Source organism: Cyprinodon tularosa, unplaced genomic scaffold (genome assembly GCF_016077235.1).
Source record: "Cyprinodon tularosa strain WSP-4 unplaced genomic scaffold, ASM1607723v1 ctg699, whole genome shotgun sequence".
Taxonomy (NCBI): domain Eukaryota; kingdom Metazoa; phylum Chordata; class Actinopteri; order Cyprinodontiformes; family Cyprinodontidae; genus Cyprinodon; species Cyprinodon tularosa.
Genome location: NW_024039450.1, coordinates 478,998 through 502,299, shown reverse-complemented (window position 1 = coordinate 502,299; position 23,302 = coordinate 478,998). Strand labels below are relative to the sequence as shown.

Here is a 23,302-nt window from a genome sequence, read left to right as displayed (position 1 = left end):
ATATTTTTTTGTAAATGCTTTTTTTAAATCATTAAATCAGAGACACGGTATTGTCTCTGTTTGTGATTTTAAAAATACATTTTTTAAAGATAAATCTGGCGTCTGACCCTCATGGACTGTATTAGAGGGGCAGTTGAACTGGTTTCAGCGTAGGGAGCAGCTAGAACATGAGGCAGCGCTGCAGGTGTTTGTCTCCAACAGGAGATCTGTGTGTGTTGGTGTTGCTGGTTCCATTAATAGTTTGACCCGTTAATGAACTAACTGTTCAGGACACATGAGGAACTGACCCAGATGTTCTGGTGTTACTGAACCAAAGCAGGCGTGGTCAGTGTAGTCAGGCTGCCTCCAGGTGAGTGGTCAGTTCTGACCTTGTTGGTCCAACTCTGGCTGTTTTTCCCTCTATGGTCTCAGAAACGATCCGGAGGAGGACAGGATGTCGCTTAGAATAGCGTGTCTTTGGATCATTGAACTTTTCCGACCCCTCAGCCGCAGGCCTCTATGTTGATGATGTGGAGAAATAGAACAGAATAGAATACATAGAAAATCCCTTTATTGTCCCACAATGGGGATATTGTGATGTTTACAGCAGCAAAGGTTATAGTAGAAGCCGTCACCTTAGAAAAGTGTAAAAAGATAACAGATAGGAAAATAAAACAAATAGAGTATTGAAGTGTTTTACAATATAATACTCTGTATCTGGAGAATAAAAAATCAATAACAGCTCTGGACATGTTTACGGTAGTGGATGTGAGAAAAATAGCAGCAACTGTGTGTGTGTTTTAGACATGGCGGAGGAATCTCTTGACTCCAAGGTGGTTTTGGAACGCATGGAGTCCCTGCTGGGAAAGGATGGAGAGCTCCGCAGTCTGGAGGAAGTTCCCCAGATGTTCAGGTGAGATGCTCCCCTCTGATGGTGCAGCCTCCGTTCCTCCTTCTGTCATCAACCCATCTACTCATTTTTGTCTTTTCTTTCTCAGCTTGATGAAAGCTTCTACCACGATGGCCAGCATGAGTGTCTGCCTCAACGTGCTGCTGCAGACACAATCTAACGATATTCTCCAAAGGTGGGTCTCCTACAGATACAATAAATAATGAGGTTTAGTTCAGGCCCAGGAAAAAGAAGCAGCTCTTCTAGTAGCACCAGCTGGTGGTTAAAACAAGCTTCCCCTTCATCCAGGTTCATCAAAGTGGGAGGCTTCCAGCTGCTCTCCTCCTGGCTCACCCACTCTGAAAGCACCAACAACACCCCGCTGCTGCAGCTCATCCTGCTCACGCTGCAGAAGCTGCCTCTCAAAGTGAAGCACCTCACACAGGTAGCGCCTTCAGATTCTCTATCCGGGTTTTAGGGTTTTAGTCACTTTTGGCAACCTTCACCCACTCTGATGTTTTTCCCCAGAACAACGCAGCCAAGTTCGTGAAGCAGCTGAGTAAAAGTGGAGAAACTGAAGGTGAGTTTGAGACTGAAAACAGCATGAATGTTGGTTTGAGGCGCAGCTTTAACAGTTTGTAACTCTTTGTTTTTAGATGTGAGGAAGCTGGCAGGTGCCCTGGTAGATGGCTGGCTGGCTACCATCAGCGCCCACTGCGCCTCCAAGCGGAGCAGCAGTAACTCGCCTGGTGGTACGGACCTCCATGGTTTCTCTGTTTCCAGACTGAACTTTCCGCCTTCTAAACACTGTTCCTTTCTTTAGATAAAAAGAGGAAACAAGGGCTGGAGATGGAGGATACCAACCCTACCCCTCCTAAAAAGAAGACCCCTGCACCTCAGCTGGGGGAGAAATCCATCCTAAAGTGGCCGCAGCTGAAGAGGCCGAGGTAAGGCGCTGCGTTCTGTTTGAAATCTGGTGATTTTTTCCTGTCAGGCTGCTGATTCTGGTTCTGATCGCTTTGGGTTTTCCTCTGTAGCTCCGGCCCCTCAGACGATGCACCTCCAGAGAAAAAGCACAAACCTCTAAATACTCCCTGGAGCTCCAACGAAGGCATCGAAGCCGAGATAACTCCAGCCCAACGTGAGTTTAAGCACAATTACTAGAAACGGTTTTTGGTTTGTTGGAACGGCTGTTTGATACGAGGAGTTTTTGTGTTCATCATGTCAAACCATGTCTGATGCTGTTACAGCGGAGGAGCCCAACACGCCCACAAACAACGGCAAGAAGAAAAAAAAGGTCCAATGGGCTGAGGAGGAGCAGCTCACACAATTCTTCTATTTTGAATTGGATAGAACAGAGAGAGGTGAGGGATTTAGATGGAGATTTCAATATCATGTGGTCTTAGGAAATTGGATAGACATCCCTTAAAACCCACAGATAAAGAAAATAATCGTAGCAAATTTTTGCACTAGACTAAATTTGGTTGGCATATGGAGATACTGTAATCCATGTGAGAAAAAATACACATGGAGCAACAAAAATCTGCCTTACTGCTCTCGCATTGCTTTTTGGCTGATCACAAACGATTTAATTCAACAAGTTACAGAAGTAATAATTTGTCCTACAATAATAAATGATCACAAAACAATTCTTCTAAAATTAGATTTTCCACAGAATAAAAATAAAAAGTCTTTCAACTATTGGAAAGTTTAAATTGCTTAACGAATCAACTGGATTAAAGGTTCCTTAATTGTCGAAACAGCGTGTGGAACATCTTCCCCTCTAATCTTTTAGCAATCTATATATATATATACAATCTTAACACAATAAATGTTCTGATGAATGCAAATGGTGGATTTTACTCTTATGAGGTCTTTATAGAAAAATATGACTTTGATACTTCTAGAGAAGAGTTTGAAAGGGTGATCAGTTCTATTTCCATCAGTATTGTCTCTTTAGCCCAAAGCATCATAACAGCTACCTCTCTACCTGTATCACTGGGTTCTCCTACTATCGCTGGTATCTCACAGATAGGAGATGTAACAATGTTTTTATCAGGAACCATTTTGTTCCAGTGTCCTGTCAGACCGACATACCCATAGTCGATACCCGTTTATCCCTTTAGTTTATCCCTGTTTATCACTTTAGTTTTGTACAAAAAATACAATTTTAACTACCTTGACAGGCGTGTATCCCTTAAGTCATTTACAAAAAACAGTTTAATTACTTACTTTTTTGTGTTTTTTGAAGCTTATTATGATCTGACCTTAAATTGTTTTTTTTGTACATGACTAAAGGGATACAGACCCGTCAAGGTTGTTTAAAATGTATTTTTCGTACAAACCTAAAGGGATAAACTAAAGGGATATATGGGACTAACATATGCAAATGCAACTGTGACCTCTTGCTGTTGTGTATTGACTATGGGTATGCTGGTCTGACAGAACACAGGTCTATACCCCTATATGTAAGCACCCATAGACTCTGGTGTACAAGAAACTCTGGAACTGGATCTTTCTGCTACCTTATCGATTTATAGTTCCTAACAATGTCAAAGTGGTTCTTTTCAAAATTGTGCATCTGTATTACCCTTCAAAAGCAAATATCTGTGCTTTTTTTTTTCTAATGTGAGTAACAATTGTCCATTTTGTGGATATGAAGGGGACACTATTGAGCATAAATCAACCAAAATAATGAAATTATTTAATCATTTCAATTTACTTGAAACAATTTACTTGTTTGTGTGTATGTTTATGTTTTGTTGAAATAATAATGTTTTTATATTATCTTCCTTCCTGTTATGTAATATTTACACGTAATGTTCAACTATTATTGTACTAAATTGTATGTACAAATGTTAATAAAGAAGGTTTGTTAAAATAATAAAAATAAAGAAGATATGGCGCTGGGTGGACTCGTCAGTCTGGAAGAAGAAAAACTCTCTTGTTTGTACATGCGCGGTGCGCGAGGTTCTGGTAAATCCGCTCGCAGACGCTCAAAGCTCTGCTTCCACTGCAGGATTTGCTCACGAGGGCCGACTGAATCTCAAACTATTGGAAATTTTCCCCCGACCTTATGATTCCTGATCAGGAGGTGGTTGTTAGAGGCTAATCCCCCCCCCCGTTACCCCCTGTATGCTACACGACGCAGGACGCACGATGAGCCTGAAACTCAGCCCGATCCAAAAAATTATCACACGACTAAAGAAACCGCCCAAAAAAGGGCAAAAACTCTTACAGTATATGCCCGGCTTAAGCCGAGTGTTTTGTTAAGTATGTAAATCAACATTCATCCAATGAAATAGTTGTTGGATATGGCTAGCTAACGGTAGCTAGCTAACAGCTGGTATAATAGTGTAGTTGTGGGCTAGCCTAGTGAACTAGCCCCAGCCGCCAGCGGCCAAAATCATTTTTGCCTGCGAGTGGTCTAGCCTCTATCAGTGCCCCAGGCCCTAGAACTGGCTGGCCAATCACAACGCAGAGATATGTTTTGAATTTCTGGATGCAAAGCGGGCGAGGTTTTGAGGGCGTGACGACAAAGCTGCGCAACGCTGGAGAAAGCACAACAAGGAAGATGGCAACAACTGTTAAACAGTAGCATGCAGACGAGAATATTATACTTTAAAGCAGTGGTCTCCAACCCTGGTCCTCAAGATCTACTGTCCTACAGATTTTAGATGCATCCCTGCTTCAACGCAGCTGAATCAAATGATTGATTACCTTTTCAAGCCATTCATTTGATTATCCCATTCTTCCTTGCAGATCCTCTCCAGTTCTGTCAGGTTGGATGGTGAAAGAATATTCTGATAGAATGTATGCATGTTGCAAAGCACAACCACCCATACATTTTTATTACTATTTACACAAACAAATTTATAGAGGTACCCACACACACTGTGGGTACGGAAGGTATTGAGACCCCTCTTTGTTAGCCATTTGCTGAAATCAATAAAGTTATTTTTATTTCTCCTTAATGTACACTCAGCACCCCATCTTGAAAGAAAAATACAGAAATGATCCCATTCTTCCTTGCAGATCCTCTCCAGTTCTGTCAGGTTGGATGGTGAGGGTTGGTGGACAGCCATTTTCTGGTCTCTCCAGAGATGCTCAGTTGGCTTTAGGTCAGGGCTCTTGCTGGGCCAGTCAAGAATGGTCACAGAGTTGTTCCCAGTCGACTCCTGTGTTATTTTAGCTGTGTGCTTGGGGTCATTGTTTTGTTAAAAGGTGAACCTTTGGCCCAGTCTGAGGTCCTGAGCTCTCTGGAAGAGGTTTTCTTCCAGGATTTCTCTGTACTCCGCCGCATTATCTTTCCTTCAGTAGCAACCAGTCGTCCTGTCCCTGCAGCAAACACTCCCATACCATGATGCTGCCACCACTATGCTTCACTGTTGCGATTGTATTGGGCATGTGATGAGCAGTGCCTATTTTTCTCCACACATATCGCTTAGAATTAAGGATCAGAAGAAATGGACAGCCTGTGAGTTAAATATGAATGTCACAGCAAAGGCTCTGAAAACTTATTACCATTTATGTGTGTTTCTGTGAAGATGGGGTGCTGAGTTTACATTAATAAGAAATTGAATGAACTTTTTAGATTTCAGCAAATGGCTGCAATGAAACAAAGAGTGAAAAAATTAAAAGACTGAATACTTTCCAAACCCACTGTATATACATCCCTCTCCACCCCCCCACACATATATATGTATGTGTGTATATCTATGTATATAGATCTCTATCTCTAGATATATAGATAATATACTGTAAAAATGTCCACAGCTGTATATTGATTATCTATTCTTCAGATGCACTGCATTTTTTTTGTAAACACACTGTACAGTACAGTATTTCATTTGTTTATTTTTATAACTTTTTTAAGTCTGTAACTTATTCTTTTATTTTTATACACATTTTAAGGCCCTCATTTGTGTGACCACTTTTGCTATAATCTTTTGCTGCTATAGCACCACAATTTCCCCATTTTGGGACAATAGAGGGATATATATGGTAAAGATAGGCTCTGTGTATGCACCTTGACGCTCTATCTCTCCGGTTCTTTTCCCTGAAAAGAGATCACTCAAGACAAGCTCTTTAAATAACACTTCATAACGTATACAGTGGGGCAAAAAAGTATTTAGTCAGCCACCAATAGTGCAAGTTCTCCCACTTAAAAAGATGAGAGAGGCCGGTAATTTTCATCATAGATATACCTCAACTATGAGAGACAAAATGAGAAAAAAAATCCAGAAAATCACATTGTCTGATTTTTAAAGAATTTATTTGCAAAATATGGTGGAAAATAAGTATTTGGTCAGTTACAAACAAGCAAGATGTCTGGCTCTCACAGACCTGTAACTTCTTCTGTAAGAGGCTCCTCTGTCCTCCACTCGTTACCTTCATTAATGGCACCTGTTTGAACCTGTTATCAGTATAAAAGACACCTGTCCACAACCTCAAACAGTCACACTCTAAACTCCACCATGGCCAAAACTAGAGAGCTGTCAAAGGACACCCGAAACAAAATTATAGACCTGCACCAGGCTGGGAAGTCTGAATCTGCAATAGGTAAACAGCTTGGTGTGAAGAAATCAACTGTGGGATCAATTATTAGAAAATGGAAAACATACAAGACCACTGATAATCTTCCTCGATCTGGGGCTCCACACAAGATCTCACCCCGTGGGGTCAAAATGATCACAAGAACGGTGAGTAAAAATCCCAGAACCACACGGGGGGACCTAGTAAATGACCTGCAGAGAGCTGGGACCAAAGTAACAAGGGCTACCATCAGTAACACACTACGCCGCCAGGGACTCAAATCCTGCAGTGCCAGACGTGTCCCCCTGCTTAAGCCAGTACATGTCAAGGCCCGTCTCAAGTTTGCTAGAGAGCATTTGGATGATCCAGACGATGACTGGGAGAATATCATATGGTCAGATCAAACCAAAATAGAACTTTTTGGTAAAAACTCTACTCGTCGTGTTTGGAGGAGAGAGAATGCTGAGTTGCATCCAAAGAACACCATACCTACAGTGAAGCATGGGGGTGGAAACATCATGCTTTGGGGCTGTTTTTCTGCTAAGGTACCAGGACGACTGATCCGTGTGAAGGAAAGAATGAATGGGGCCATTTATCGTCAAATTTTGAGTGAAAACCTCCTTCCATTAGCAAGGGCATTGAAGATGAAACGTGGCTGGGTCTTTCAGCATGACAATGATCCCAAACACACCGCCCGGGTAACGAAGGAGTGGCTTCGTAAGAAGCATTTCAAGGTCCTGGAGTGGCCTAGCCAGTCTCCAGATCTCAACCCCATAGAAAATCTTTGGAGGGAGTTGAAAGTCCGTGTTGCCCAGCGACAGCCCCAGAACATCACTGCTCTAGAGGAGATCTGCATGGAGGAATGGGCCAAAATACCAGCAACAGTGTGTGAAAACCTTGTGAAGACTTACAGAAAACGTTTGATCTCTGTCATTGCCAACAAAGGGTAAATAACAAAGTATTGAGATGAACTTTTGTTATTGACCAAATACTTATTTTCCACCATATTTTGCAAATAAATTCTTTAAAAATCAGACAATGTGATTTTCTGGATTTTTTTTTTCTCATTTTGTCTCTCATAGTTGAGGTATATCTATGATGAAAATTACCGGCCTCTCTCATCTTTTTAAGTGGGAGAACTTGTACTATTGGTGGCTGACTAAATACTTTTTTGCCCCACTGTATGTATTAAATAACCAGGAGACATGACAACAGATTCTGATAGAAATTGTAATCTTACTCGGATCAAAGAAATTGCTTAGAGTTACAGAAGGCAGCTGCTCACTTTCAGGCTCTCCTCTCAGGCAGTGGCCCAGATTAACAGTTAAAAAGGCATTTTATTCATCTCCAGTCTGCCACATCATCACATTTTACATCATAGACATTAGCAGATGAGGAGACATTCATGGCTCCAGCCTTATGAAAATATTACACTTCATCCTTAGCTGAAGGACACCGCCCTCATTTCATTTCCAAATCTTTGCCAAGTACAGAATGAAGATTATATAGGAACTCTCCTAATTTATATATATATATAAAGTTATCCCTCGAGCCATAATGTTAACAATCCTTCCATATAAAAAAAATAAAAATACGCCGCACAGTGACGAGGCATCCTTCTTCTAGTCTGCTTAAACCAGCATATTATGGTAGCAGGTCAATCTCCCCAAGATGGCACCTGTAATCTTTGCACCGCGACAGTCAATGCGGGTTCTACTCTTATTTTACGTCCATGACCACTCATAACTGGGAAATCTGCAACAACATCACGGTGTACCTCATAACATTTCCCCACCCATATCAGGGTCAAGTGTGTTTTAATGACAGTAGTTGTGTAACAATTGTGATGTTTCCAGGGTGTGAGGTTTTTGCAGTGTTGTGGAGGGAGTGAGACAATATAAAACTTCTACTGCCTCAGTAACACGGGTACCTGCTCAGTCGAATTTCACCTGGTCTCCTGCAGGACCAAGGCTTCTGCAGCTCTATAAACCTTTGACTTACTCAGATACTTGCATGCTTTTGCAGCATCGCCTGCAGAACGACTAAACATGATTTCAACACAGACAAATGACTAAAATAAAGCTTCTCTTTCTCATTAAATATGTAAGAGAACCTTTTTATTAGAGACATTTCAGTCATGCAGTGTTTCAATGATAACAAAACCAAACATTGGATACTTTCTGTGCAGAGCAGCCTGCCATCATGGCACAAAAAGGATAATAACAAACATAAAAGTCCAAATGTTTTTATACCCCAGCAGTTATTAATGAAGGGCTCATTTTATTTCAGGAATTTAATTCTGGTGGAAAATGGGAAATTTATCTAAACAGATGAAAAAATATAATTTTGATAATTTTTTAATACTGTTGATGATTGGAAAATTCTTAATTGGTTTTAGAGCATCCATCTTTGTATAATTATCGACTCACTGCTATTTCTAACAACTGATGTGTGATAAAGAGCAGCAGGTCTATGAGGTTGGAAAGCCTCATAGCCATCACCCTAATCACCAGCTCCCATCAATGATTCTCAGTCAGATTCAAGCAGGGATGGCAACTCAGAAACGTTGATATTGTTTAAGGAAACATATCTAATGATCAGATTAGATCTAAACCTGCTGTGTGTGAATGATGCTCACCTGATGACTTCTCCCTCTTTCAAACACTGCAGCTAAGATCTCTGCTGCACTGCAAAAACGTTCTGAAAATGAGTAAAAATGTCTTAAAATATGTCTCACTTACCTGCTCAGAGAAAAAATGCACTTATTTTAAGATACATTGACTTAGAAATACATTTTTTGCAGTGTGATAAAACATGAACATCCCTTCAGGATTAGTTGGGTCAGAATGATGTTTCTCTGCTTATCATTCCCGTTCATCTTGTCATCAGAATCCTTGTTGGGCTGATCTTCACCCTGCAGGTCTGAGACCAGAAAGCCACTAGAGCAGGGATGTCAAGCTCCAGTCCTTGAAGGCCAGTGTCCTGCAGCTTTTAGATGTGTCTCTGTTCCAACTTACATGATCAAGAATCTCCTCAGTTCTCCAAAGTCCTGCTAATGACCTAATTATTGAATTAAGGTGTGTTGAAGCAGAGACGCATCTAAAAGCTGCAGGACACCGGCCCTCAAGGACTACAGTTTGACATCCCTGCACTGCAAAAAAACATCTAAATAAGTAATTTTTGCTTAAAATAAGTGATTTTTCTTGAGTCGAGAAGGTAAGTGAGACACTTTGCTGATTGAACAAGACAATTTACATTTAAAATAAGAAAAGAATAATTGCATTGTCTTAGTTCAAGCCCATATTATCTAATTATCTTATTTTAAGAGTCATTCCATTGGCAAATGATTTTTTAACTACTCAAATTAACGGTAAATACACTTAATTTTAGACAGTATTTTTGATCATTTCTGCAGTGCTCATCCAAAGCTGGTGGTGGTGAGGATTCATGTCTAACTTCTTTATACTGTTTTATTTTTATTTACAGTCAACATGTATAAGATCAAACGCTTAAAAAAGTTGGCAAAGATGGAGCGGAAGATGTCCGACCTCATGAACCTAAACAACACGTGCAGCCCTCAGCCTTCCAGTGCGGTTCAAAACCCCGAAGCGCCAGTAGTGAAGGTCCAAGAGTTCCTGACATGCCTCTTGGTACTGATCCCCCGCTGAGTGATGTAATCGGTTAAGGAGAAAGACGCTTGTTCTGTTGAAACTAACTGGGTTTCTGTCCTCAGAGAGCGTTCGGCAGCAAGTCCACCGAGGAATTGATAGAGCTGCTTTATCACATCTGTGGTAGGATGTCGGAGTATGATCTTTTCTCCGATAAGCTCAAACATCTGCTGGGCTTTCTGCAGCAGAACTCTTCTATGGAGGATGACAGGTACGGTGAGCCTATGGACACTTCGTCCAATCAGACCCAGACAGAGAGCTCCAAGCAGCCTCCTGTTGAGGCCAACCTCATTAACCTGTATGATAATACGTGCAGCCCTCAGGCTTCCAGCACGGTCCAAAACCCAGCAGAGCCGGGGGTGAACCTCCACGAGTTCCTGACGTCCCTCAAGGTACCGATCCGCAGCTGAGTGATGTCATCGGGTAAGGAGAAGTACGCTTGTTCTGTCAAGGCTAACCAGGTTTCTTTCCTCAGGGATCGGTTGGCAGCGAGTCCACCGAGGAGTTGATGAAGCTGTTTTATGCCATCTCCGATAAGATGGCGGAGTATGATCTTATCTCCGATAAGCTAAAACAGCTGCTGGACTCTCTGTAGCAGTACCAGATCCAAAGGACGAGCTGACCCCACCCAGGTAAACCCACCTTCTTATCATTCACCCTTAACCCCACCCTCACCCAGCCTAACCTTCCTGCCTCCTCCCCCTCAGTCAAACAGGGGCTTCTGGGCCACGGTCCGGCCATCAGTAACAACATGGAGATGCCCATGCACGGCGGCTACCCACTCTTCAACCACACCTCACAACCATGGACCGCCTTTCAGCAATGCCAGAGGCCCCCACATGATGGGGCCCCTGATCAGGACAGGATCGTGTGTTCACTTCCTGTTTGGATTAACTTAGAGATAAAGTCACAAAAGTCTACATCTGCTAACAAAAGAGAGTTAAACCGCCACAAAGGTCGGCTACGTTTGTAGGAAGTTAACTGAATATCTAATAGTAACGGAGCATGGTCTGATATAATTATACTTAAATAATCAGAAAAAACTACACATGAATTGAGAGCCTGGTCGATAAAAAAATAATCAATTCTAGAATAAGAGTGGTGCACCTTAGAAAAGAAGGAACATTTCTTACTGGTTGGATTTCGGGATCTCCACGGGTCAATAAAACCACTCTGCCTCATGAAATCAGAAAATGCTCGAGCCATTAGGGATTTAGTTACTTTAGGGGGGTTGGATCTGTCTAACTCTAGATCAATGACACAGTTTAAGTCACCCCCTAAAATTAGCAAATTATCCTTGATGCGAAGATGGGTCTCCTGTAAAAACACCACTGAAGGCCTTAACCGCTTGAGATGGGAAAAAAACTTTTGATCTTTTCACAGGGTGACCCATGCCCTTGATATTCCAGCTAATGAAACGAAGAGATGTGCCTGATCCTGCTATATCGGGGTCTACAGTGGTATTAACCATTGAAGAAAATAAAAGTAAGAACAACTATAAAGAGCTGAGAAGCCCCCCCACCCCCCAAAGCAAATCCATAACAAAACCACACCCAAAGTCTCCAAAAAAAAAAAAAAGAACAATGGAGACTGCAGTGTAACACACGGTAAATGTTCACAATAAAACGTGAACCCGGAGATACAGCAGAGCGAACAGATACTGAAGTGTATCCAACCAAAACTGGCTAATAACCCCCACCAACCTCCAACATAGAATACGAATGTGTGCAATATTATGCCAATATTATTGCTTTAATTAAATCAAAACAATATTGAGAACCGCAAGATCCCATTATAGTGGGGAGAAATACAACATAAACATCAATAGCAATGATCAGAAGCATTCTTGATTTTTAAACTGAATAGAATATAACCATATCCTTTTTTTTTTTTTTTTCCCCCAATAATATAACCAATATAAACATATCCTTAACATCCAAGTGATGTAGATAAGCCTCAACTCTGACTCAGAGTTGGGAGCTGTAAATTCGCCCAAACACAGTCTATGGCCAAGGCTCATTAAGAGCGAATAGTGCTCAATCAGAAATCAAACTCTGAACGTATTTCTTCGCGTCCTCGGCCTCAGTAAACTCCTTTACAGCTCCATTGTGTGTAATGCGCAGCTGCGCTGGGTAGAAAAGTCCATACCTGATCGCTTCCATGCCACGAAGTAGCTGCTTCACCTCGTTAAAAGCTGCTCGAGCCCGGGCAACCTTAGCAGTGTGATCTGGAAAGATCGATACAGTCTCGGCACTGATTTTGATCCGCTGTCGCTCCCTCGCACGCCGCAAAATATCCAGTCATTGTAATAGTGGAGCCTGCACACAATTACCCGCGGATGTTCCTGTTGTTGTTGTTGCGGCGCGATCTTGACTTCAAGTTCTCACACTTATCTTCCAACATGGTGACCTTAGCTTTAAGCTGCTCCAGAGTGGTTTTCATACCGACAATGTCATCCGAACAACCCGTGAGCGCCTCCTCCACATCCCCCACCGTAGCCGTTAGCTTAACCAACTTAGCATCAGTAGCAGAATAGTCACTTGCTAGCTGCGTTTTCACGGCTTGCACCTCAGTTTTAATGGATGACAACGCATCACCAAGGACCTCTTGAAGCTCTTTCTTAATAATACCGGCAATGTCTTCCTTCAAAGAGGACAGTAATTCGAGCTTTAAGGAATCTGCGTCCGGGTTCGTCTGAATTGGAGCAGTTGCGCTGCAGGGGTCTGGCGGCGCCAGAGAAGATGAGGCCTGTGAGCAAGACTTTAGCTGCATCTGAATAGTACGAGATTTTCCCCTTCCTGACATTGCCACTCGATTCAAAAATAGGAAAACAGGACCGGAGAGCAAAAAAGCAAATACCAGAGACTTGATTTACAATGAAAAGCACAGTTGAAGAAGAATTATAAACGAAATTGGCAGGAGCTATCGCCACTAATGTCCTACTCCATTAACTGCTCAACAGCGCCCCATCAATAGACTATCTTTACTTTTGGCGTCCATGTGGCTTTTCAGATTCCTTGCACCTCCATTGGACACCGAGACAAATGTGCCTGCTTTGCACACTGTGCACAAGGCCTCCTATTTGTCTCGACCCGCTCTGAAAGTGGGGAAACTCTTTTGTAAATCGTCGGTAAACATACATTTGTGCTTTTAAATGTTGTTGGCGTACTGACAGCCACGCAATCTATATTCTGATTAAGAACAGGGCTGCCCGCACTGGCGCGGCTCAAGCATTACGTCACACGCAGCACCATGCGCAGTGCCCTAGTGCCTGTAAATTTAATGGTCCAATGAAGGTAATTTAAAAAACAGGACATTTCCTCACTTTCTAAAAAAAAAAAAACGGGACGCCCGGGACAGGACGTGAAATACGGACATGTCCTGGGAAATACGGACGTTTGGTCAACCTAGTGTAATAAGTGTAGTATTTTTGTAGCTTTGGAGGCGAGGGTGTCAGAGTTAGAATCCAGGCTTCAGGCTGTTGAACATCCAGGAGTTAAAGTAGGCCCCCTACGTAGCTGTCCTCCAAAAGTGCCTGAGCAGCCAGGCGATTGGGTAACTGTACGCAGAAAGCGTAGTCGTGGATCTCTGCCCACTGGTCACCACCAACCCGTTCCTGTTTCTAACCGGTTTTCCCCACTCAGTGACACACACACTGAGAAGCCCACTCTGGTGATTGGCAGCTCCATAGTCAGAAACGGGGCATTAGAGACACCAGGGACCATAGTCAAATGTTTGCGGGGGGCCAGAACGGGCGACATCAAATCCTTCCTGAAACTGCTGGCTAAGGATAAGGTTAAATACAGTAAGATTGTTATTCACGCTGGCGGTAAAAACACCCGGTTACGCCAATCGGAGGTCACTAAAATTAGTGTTGCTTCGGTGTGTAAGTTTGCCAAAAAAATGTCGGACTCCGTAATTTTCTCTGGTCCCCTCCCTGATCTGACCAGTGATGAGGCAATCCTTTTGGGGAAAGCCTGGTCTGATTTGGAGAGACGGCATCCATCCCACTTTGGATGGTGCAGCTCTTCTTTCTAGGAATCTGGCCACATTTATTAGTCCTCCAAAACCCTGACCACCCAGGGTGCAGACCAGGAAGCAGAGTTGTAGTTTAACACACATCTCTGCAGCCACTCTACTGTTACCCACTCTTTACTCCATTCACACAGTGTCTTGCCCATGACCAAAATCTAATAAATTAGCAAATATTCCCAAAGGAGTAAATCATGATAATCTAAATAAAATTAAAAGAAGTCCAATTGGGGAAAAAGTTAAAACGATTAAATTTGGTCTGTTTAACATAAGATCTCTTTCCTCTAAAAGTCTGCTAGTTAATGACTTGATTTGTGATAATCACATTGACTTATGTTGCCTTTGTCAGGACTCCAGTTTTTGTGCTGGTCTGTTTGTCTTGTCTTTGTGTTTGTCTCCCTTCCACCACCAGGAGGCGCCTGGTTCCGGTCCGCCTCCTCACACACCTGCGAACAGTTACCTCATCACCGGACTGCTCTTAAGCTGCTGGTTGCCACTACCTCAACGCCAGAGTGTTTGCCAGTTTGGGGTACTCTAGCCAAGCCTTGTTTATTCTGAGTCTAATCTGAGTTTTTGCATTGCAAGTTTTTGTACTCTAGCCAAGCTGAGATCACAGTTTGACTGAGTGCTTGTCTCCCTGAGATTCAACTTTGTTTGTTTTTGCCTTTCGGCAGGAAGCCTTCCTGCAAACTGGACCTTTCTGGACCGACTCTCCCAAGAGGGATCAACTGAGTCTAGCATTGAGCGATGGATCCCAAACAGGAGGTTTGGATCCAGCCACCTTTGAAAACGCTGAGGTCTCTCTCTGAGTAAGGAAATCATCTTCACCACGACCCGTTCAAGTACCACAGGAGAACTGAGTTTCAACCAGCGTCTGCATCATTCCTCACCGTCTGAGTTCTGGGTAAACCCTGTTCCGCCCTCCACCGAATCTGACAAACTCTAGAAGACTAACACACAGACTGGAGTCAAAGAGGCTCAACTTCTTGTGGTCATGGTTCCGAGCCTTAGATAAAATCATGACAGCCTTACAGAAACCTGGCTGCAGCAAGAGGATTATGTGAGCATAAATGAGGCAACTCCTTCAAGCTATTTAAATTTTCACATACCCAGAAGTTCTGGGCGAGGAGGAGGAGTAGCAACAATCTTTCAGTCTGACTTACTGATTACTCCCAAAACAGTTAATACCTACAACTCTTTTGAACATTTAACCCTTAATTTCCCTGATCAAAATTTCAAAGCAAGAAAACCTCTTCTTTTTGTAACTTTGTATCGTCCACCAGGTCCTTACTCTGAATTTTTAGATGAGTTTTCAGAGTTCCTTTCTGATTTGGTATTCAATACTGACAGGGTCATCATAGTGGGAGATTTTAACATCCATGCTGACATTGAAGGTGATGGCTTAAGAGCAGCCTTAGACACTATTGGCTTTGTTCAAAATGTGAATAGTCCCACACATTCTCATCTTCATACTTTGGATCCGGTGCTGACATATGGCATAGAATGTGAAGAAATAACAGTATTTCCTCACAACCCTGTCCTCTCTGACCACTTTCTAATAACCTTCAGGATTACTTTGAGTTCTACTCCCCCAAAAGAAGGTTCAATTTTAGTAGATCATTATCAGATAGTGCAGTTATACATTTGAAAGAACCTGCTTCACTTTCTCTCTCCTCTGTGTCGCTGAGCAGTGCTGCAGAGTTCAAAAGCTTAGTTTATTCCCCTTCACAAGTTGATGATTTTGTTGATGGGGTTGCTAGTTCTCTGCGTACTACCTTAGACAACGCAGCTCCTTTGAAAATGAAACCTTTCAAAATAGAAAGCTTGCTCCTTGGTTTAATGCAGAGCTGAGCACTTTGAAGCAAAATGCTAGGAAACTGGAGAGAAAATATCACTCCACAGGCCTACGGGAATCCTACACTGCAAAAACCATCTAGAAATAACTTAAAATTTCTTAAATTAAGTGTATTCACCCTTAATTTGAATACGTAAATGAGATAGTTTGCCAATGGAATGAGTAATTTTATTCTTAAAATAAGATAATTAGATAATATGCACTTGAAATAAGACAATGCAATTGTGTTTTCTTATTTTAAGTGTAAATTGTCTTGTTACATAGGCAAAATGTCTCTTTTACCTCCTTAATTAGAGAACCAATGCACTTATTTGAAGAAAAAATGACTTATCTAGATTTAGTTTTTTTGCAGTGTATACCTAGTCTGGGAACTTGTTTACTGCTGTATAAGAGGACCCTTTGTAAAGCAAGAGCAGCATATTTTTCCTCATTAATAGAGGAGAATAGGAATAATCCTAGATTTCTTTTTATCACAGTTGCCAAACTCACCCAGAGCCATAGCTTAGTTGAACTGACCATTCCACCTACTCTTAGAAGTAATACTTTTATGGGATTCTTTATAAATAAGATTGATCTTATTAAAAATAAGATCATTAGCACTCCTCTATCCGCAATTGTATCTGAGGTAGTCATGGAATCTGAACCGGGTTTAGACTGCTTTGATCCAGTTGAACTTTCAGAGTTAGCAAAATTATTGTCTTCATCTAAGCCTTCAACTTGTATGTTAGATCCAGTTCCAACCAGGTTATTTAAGGAGGTATTCCCTTTGATCTCCTCCATTTTAGATGTGATTAATCTATCTCTGTTACAGGGATATGTACCTAAGGCTTTTAAGGTTGCTGTAATTGACCCAGATGACTTGGTCAATTAGAGACCTATATCCAATCTTCCTTTCTTATCTAAAATTCTTGAGAAAGTAGTTGCCAAACAAGTTTGCGATCACTTACACCATAATGAAATTTTGAAGAGTTTCAGTCTGTTATTCAGTTTGTTAACGTTAATGACAAATCTTCCACATGCTCAAAGGTTACCTGTGGAGTACCACAGGGATCAGTGCTGGGACCAATTCTCTTTACTTTATAGATGCTCCCAATCGGTAGAATTATTAGACAGCATGGGATTAGTTTTCACTGTTATGCTGATGATACCCAGCTATATCTGTCTATAACTCCAGATGAAGCTAACCCATTACATAAATTACAGACATGTCTTGAAGACATAAAAACCTGGATGACTCTAAACTTTCTCCTTCTGAGTGCAGACAAAACAGAAGTTATAGTCTTTGGACCAGAGTCTTTGAAAAATAAGCTGATTAGCCAGTCACTTCATTTGGATGGGATTAAACTGATTTCAGATAATAAGTAAAAAATCTTGGTGTTGTTTTTGATCAGGACCTGCCATTTAAATCCCATATCAAAGAGGTTTCTAGATTTTCCTTCTTTCATCTGAGGAATATTGCAAAAATTAGAAATATCCTGTCCAGGGGTGATGCTGAGAAACTAGTCCATGCATTTGTTACTTCAAGGCTGGACTATTGTAATTCTTTACTATCAGGAAGTCCACAAACTGTAGTTAAAAGCCTTCAACTGATCCAAAATGCTGCAGCCAGAGTTCCGATGAAAATGAAAAAGAGAGATCATATCTCTCCTATCCTGGCTTCTCTTCATTGGCTTCCTGTTAAATCCAGAATAGAATTTAAAATCCTCCTTCTCACATATAAAGCCTTAAATGGCCAAGCTCCATCTTATATCAGAGATACGATTGTTCCTTATGTTCCTAACAGAGCACTTTGATCTCAATCTGCAGGTTTACTAGTGGTTCCTAGAATTTCTAAAAGTAGAATGGGAGGCAGATCTTTTAGTTATCAGGCTCCTCTCCTGTGGAACCAACAACCAGTTTTAGTCCGTGAGGCAGACACCCTGTCTACTTTTAAGACTAGGCTTAAAACTTTCCTTTTGATAAAGCTTATAGTTAAAGTGGCTCAGGTTATCCTGAGCTATCTATATAGTTATGCTGCTATAGGTTTAGACTTCTGGAGGACATAGGGACCCCCAGTTCATCATTCTGCTTCATTCTCTCTCTATTCTCCTACTCTAGTTCTAGTTCAATCTTTAACGTTTTGCTCTCTCTCCTTTTTCTCAACGTAGCTTTGCCTCGTCTGTTCCTGTTTGGCTGTGACGCCATCCTGGAGAGAAACATCAGCTGTGCTGCTTCCATCAACACCCTCGTTTATAGATGCTGGAGATCGGCCTGTTTTCCAGTGTATTCCTGTTTCTCTGACCGTGACTGGCTGGATGTGCCCTCTTCATCCTCTAACATGGGAGCTGGCTCAGAGCTCGTCTGCCTGGTTGTGTGTTTCCTGGACGGGGCCGCCTTCTACAGCTGCTTTGTGTGTCTCTGCTTCTGAACCCCAGTCGGCCGCGGCAGATGGCCGCTCACACTGAGCCTGGTTCTGCTGGAGGTTTCTTCCTGCAAAAAGGGAGTTTTTCCTCTCCACTGTCGCTACAAGCATGCTTAGTGTGAGGGATTGCATTTGAGTCAATGAGTCAATGCAATCAACTGGTGTTCCAGGACCCAGAGGGGGACACAACAACATAAACGGTACATAGATCTGGCTCAGCTGATTATTCCTGACTGATCAGAGACATGTCTTCACTGAAATGTCTTTTCTGCTCCCAGACATGTCCAAGAGACCCATATGTCCCTTCATGATGAAGGGCAGCTGCAGGTATGACAGCAGCTATGCTTTCTACCACCCCGGCATGAACGGCCCCCCACTACCGCCTAACCACCCTGCCAACCACCACGGCCACTAGGGGACTGCACTTCTCCTCCTCAATTGGTGAATCCAGAGGGAAACCAGGAGCTCCGCCAAACGAAAAGAGAGACTCTGTTTCACTTTTTGAACTTTTGAAACTGAAACAATCCACAGTGAGCTGCTGTCTGAGCTTATTGGACCATCAGACTACAATAAGCTATGAGTAGAATACTGTTTAAAAATGTGTAGAATAAAAATGTAATTGTGCTTTAAACCAGCAATGTCCTTGTTTGCTTCTGTCAGCTGTTTGCCTCATTAAGCCAGAGCGATGTTCCTCCTGTCACAGCCCGGTTCTACAGCTCAGTCCTGGTGCTGAGATACGAGGCTGCTGGAGTGTTTGCAGCTTTACGCAGCAGCACTACTTGAGTAAATACTATGAATTATTAATTAATTTAAGGTTAAATCAGAAGGATCTCAGATGGTTACTCTGTATATCATCATACAGAAGAATCAACCTATGTATAGTGTTCTCTGAACATTTTCCTCTGCTTATTGTTGTCGCCCATATCAATGTCAGTTAACAGGTAATGCTGAAAATGTTTAAAAAATGATTCAAACACAAATCGAGCATGTTGTCAATCAGCTGCTGCTTCTCCAAAACTACCCTGAGTTTTTACGTTTCCAAGAAGTTATTTTCAGCCTCTGTCTGATCAGGTTTACTTTCCTGATGCCGCAGTGAAAGCACTGGCAGACTTTTAGTTGGTCAGGAGACTAAACTCAGGCCGTTACCAGGTCTGTTCAGATTACCCATGGAGTAACTGGGCATCCAAGATTCAATTTATTCTGATATCCTGTTAGATCTTCTGAGCCAACGTGTTGGGAGAGTCCATCCGTACCATCTACAGGAGAACTGGAGAGTCTGCCTTCTCTGTTAGAGCCCCCAGCACCTGTTCATGCTGGGTATTGCTTGGTTAGGGGAGCATTTCAGGCCAGCAGTGCATGAGGGTGCTGCCCTCCATGCACCACATAGATACTGTTGGCATCCTTTGCTGGATGACCCAGCTGGGATGTTGTGAGGTGGATCTACTCAGTTCCTGGTCCAAAATCTCTGAAACACATTGACAACAGGGACGGATCTTCAGGGGGACCATGGCCCCCCCTACCAGGTGATTTGTTCCCATGTAGATTCAATTCACCACCTCTGGAACCAGCTGTTCTCCTCTAACCTAGAAGGTGGCATCCCACCACCATCCTAATTTGACACTTTAAAGCTAATATATCCCTTATATATATATATATGCCTTCAATGTTGGGAACTTATGCATATATTCCAATCTAGTGAAAGCTATTATATCATCACATATAGGAAAATCCCATTTATTGATCATTGCAATGGGAAAAAAAAAACAATCAGTGAAACCAAGATGGCTGACACACACAGGGGAAAAAGACCAAACATGTCACCATTCCGACAGAATACCATATTACAACTGCAAAATCTAATTGCAACTATATCTATGCAACTACTTTGTTGTTATTTTGATTTTTTACAGTATAAAATGCATAAAGTACACTGGAATGGACAGATAAATATTTCTTTGTAGAATAAAGAGAGATACTTTTTTTTTCAAATCTTGTTTAACTTTCCTAAGGATGTATAAAAAATACTTAGTAAAAAGATCCTGTCTGAGTTTATCATAATTCATGCATGAGAGGATATTAACCAAACACTGGCAACAAGAATACATAATACCATTAAAAACGGTAAGACAGAATGCATGCTCTTTTATAGTTTAATTTTTAGGTTTTTTTAGCGGAGAGTTTGTCTAGGAAGTCTTCTATGTTATTAGAGATAGAAGTTTTACTTATAAGAACCAATTTAAAACCACTTATTTCAAGAACCTTTACCAAAACAAACAGATCCTGTTCACATGACTTGGATAAAACCTTTATTATAGTGATAAATAACAGGTAAAGATAGAATGACAGGAAGGATCCTTCAACAAAACCAGACCCAGTAGGGGGGATTTAATATAATTCAGTCTTGTAAAATAGAACCAAGACCCAGCAGATGTCATTTTAAGGCAATTTACATGACAGTTTTAATAAAGAGACGTGTAACAGAATTAAAAACATCACAAACATCCAGTTAGATCTAATTTACAACATGGTGAAGATAAATTTAGTTTATTATGGCGTTTAGAGAAACGTCTTAAATCCAAAGAAGATCCGCCAATTACATCCCTTCATTAATCTTGCAGCAGTCCCTCCTCCTGAGTAATGAAGTGGTGACAGTAGAGAGGAAAACTAGCTTTAAGCAGGAAGGAACCTCCAGCAGCAGCTCCATGTCAGCGCCCATCTACTGCGGCCGAGTGGGTCTTTAACAGGACAGCAGACGTCCAACAGACACAGAGGCTCCGGTCCAAGGAGCAGCTGGCCTCTCTGGAAGAAGAACAGGAGTTAGTAAACGAACACGCTAGTCTGTAAAATTTAAACACATAAACACTGGGAGAGGTGTAACTTTAACCGATAGAAGAGGAAAACACACAGGGAGAACCAAAAGTTAACAGCAGTGATAACTGTAGACAATGGATGCTTGGAGAAAATGCCTGAAAATGCTGCATTTGTTGGAGTCTACAGTCGGTTTCATCAGGGTCGTTTCTCTGCTTTAATAAGTTCTAAAAACCCTTCAGAGATCAACCAGGGGGAAATTCTCCCATATTGGATCAGAAGCTGCTTCTTAACTGTTTCTCTGTGGTCTAATGGAAAAGTCAGAACTTCTGGTTCTGGTAAAGTTTGGTTACAGAGATGAAAGTTGAGATGAACATCCATTCATGATGGAAAGATAAGGATTAAAGGTTAGACCACCTTGATGGGATGGTTGAAGCTTTTGAATCTGTTTGTTCTAGATCTGTTTTTAGTATTTTCACCAATTCTGATGAATATCTGGAAGCAATAAAGGTTTGTTACCTTCTTCTACTGGGTGTAGCAGATTGATGGTTTAGCTGCAGGGTCTTTATTCAGTCCAGGACTCCAGAATGTTGGAGAGACTGGGAAGCTCCTCACCACCCTGGATGTCCCGCTTCCTCACAGGACTTCTGCTTTTGGACGTCCACAGTGTCTGAACATAACATGAAAAACTAAGTGAGGCCACCTGAAATGTTAACTTTATATTGAAATGATGGATTGTTGTTGCTCCTTACTGAACATGCTCTCTCTTTGTGAAGGTCAGCAGCTTGGCTTTGGTCGCTGTAGATCTCATCAGCATCTTCTGATGGCCCAAAGCCTCTAGAGGCTCGGTCCAACATGGGATTTAAAAAACACAGAAAAGGTCCACTGCGGTCAGAACCGGCCTAGATCATATGGAGAGTATTTCTGCAGATGGTTCTTTGCCTCAAACTAGGCCTGAATACTAACTGACCAGAGGAAGTGTCTTACCTCGTCATTATAGTTTTCTTTTGTTTTAAATCCCTGCTCTATTATTATTAATTTGCCTTACTGTTTTATGTGCTTGTTTTTAGTCTTAGCCCCTTGTTTTTTTGTTTTACTTCTACCTATATTGTAATGTTCTTGCACCTCATCGAGATTTTGTATACATTTTGTTCAATTAAAAAAAAAACCTTGTCATTATTGTTTTCCCCTGATATCCCCATGGTTTCTGGTTTGTTTAACTTTTTTTCTTGTTGGAATTTTTGGATTCCTGCCTCAGTTGTTGTTTACCTTGCATTAAATCTAAATAAATATCACCTCTGCCTCCCTGCCTCTGCATGTGGGTCCACTAACTACAACCAAATCCTGACACATTTTACAAACGTCTGCATTACCCTATCCCTTAATCAGTTTGCTTGACCAGCTAGAAGCCATTTCTGTAAAGTTTGCATCTTAAAGATGGATTTATAATCTATTGTCCCCACAGGGAAAGTTGTTGGACACAATACACTGAGCAAAGTTGCTACAACAATTACATACAGTACAAATAACCCTGCTTTTCACTTAAAGTGCACACGCTTTTCTAAAATGTATAACATTTAACATCATTTTACTTCTAAGAAGTTTTTTCTGGGGATTGAGTCTTGCTAGCAAAGAATAAAGCTTAAACTCAGACGAGGCAGCTGTCTGACAAACTCAGAAATCTAACTTTTCTTCATTCTTAATTAACATAAACCTGGGAAGAACCAGCTAACTAGTCAGATGTAAATAATCAAACTGGTTGATTGGTTTGAGTTTTAGATTTTTACATTTTAAGCATTAGAATAAAAATCAGCCATAAAGATAACTTTATTCAGCTGATTAAAATCTTTGAGCTCCTCATTTTCTCCCTGACAACTGCATGGAAAAGCAATTCGTTTTCCAGATGAAATGTCTGTTTAATCCACCTTTGTGAATCATCCTCTTCACCTATCCGATGTATCTGTGCTTCTATGAAGTTTAGGGATTTGAGTCATCAGTAAACTTCTCTATAGGGAGGAATGGAGCCTGATGGAGAGGTTTAGAAAACTGGTATAATCTAAAAGATTCAATCTAACGGGTTGGTTTTAAATTCTCGCATGAAGACAAACAAAAAAGTCACAATATACCAGCTTTTA

The 23,302-nt window shown here is 41.5% G+C and overlaps 1 protein-coding gene and 1 long non-coding RNA gene across 2 annotated transcripts; one reads left to right on the top strand and one right to left on the bottom strand.

The window, feature by feature from the left end:
• The first annotated feature begins 740 nt into the window (after positions 1 to 740).
• On the top strand, positions 741 to 10,934 carry LOC119771980 (serine/threonine-protein phosphatase 1 regulatory subunit 10-like). Its single transcript, XM_038268215.1, has 13 exons — positions 741 to 892; positions 978 to 1,064; positions 1,178 to 1,313; positions 1,397 to 1,448; positions 1,525 to 1,620; positions 1,692 to 1,815; positions 1,906 to 2,009; positions 2,119 to 2,232; positions 9,890 to 10,053; positions 10,137 to 10,282; positions 10,388 to 10,463; positions 10,547 to 10,703; positions 10,779 to 10,934. Exons 1-12 carry the CDS (start codon positions 786 to 788, stop codon positions 10,664 to 10,666), a joined length of 1,326 nt encoding a protein of 441 aa, XP_038124143.1. The 5' UTR covers positions 741 to 785; the 3' UTR covers positions 10,667 to 10,703; positions 10,779 to 10,934.
• A 9,712-nt stretch (positions 10,935 to 20,646) lies between these two features.
• LOC119771986 lies at positions 20,647 to 22,058 on the bottom strand. Its single transcript, XR_005279207.1, has 3 exons — positions 21,920 to 22,058; positions 21,687 to 21,837; positions 20,647 to 21,158 (listed from the first exon to the last, which is right to left on the bottom strand). It is a non-coding gene; the product is annotated as an uncharacterized LOC119771986 (long non-coding RNA).
• Positions 22,059 to 23,302: the final 1,244 nt, after the last annotated feature.

Coding starts and splice junctions, on each gene's coding strand:
- LOC119771980 (XM_038268215.1), top strand. CDS start 786: ATGGCGGAGGAATCTCTTGACTCCAAGGTGGTTTTGGAACGCATGGAG. Junction 1,065..1,177: donor TCTAACGATATTCTCCAAAG/GTGGGTCTCCTA, acceptor CCCTTCATCCAG/GTTCATCAAAGTGGGAGGCT. Junction 1,314..1,396: donor AAGTGAAGCACCTCACACAG/GTAGCGCCTTCA, acceptor GTTTTTCCCCAG/AACAACGCAGCCAAGTTCGT.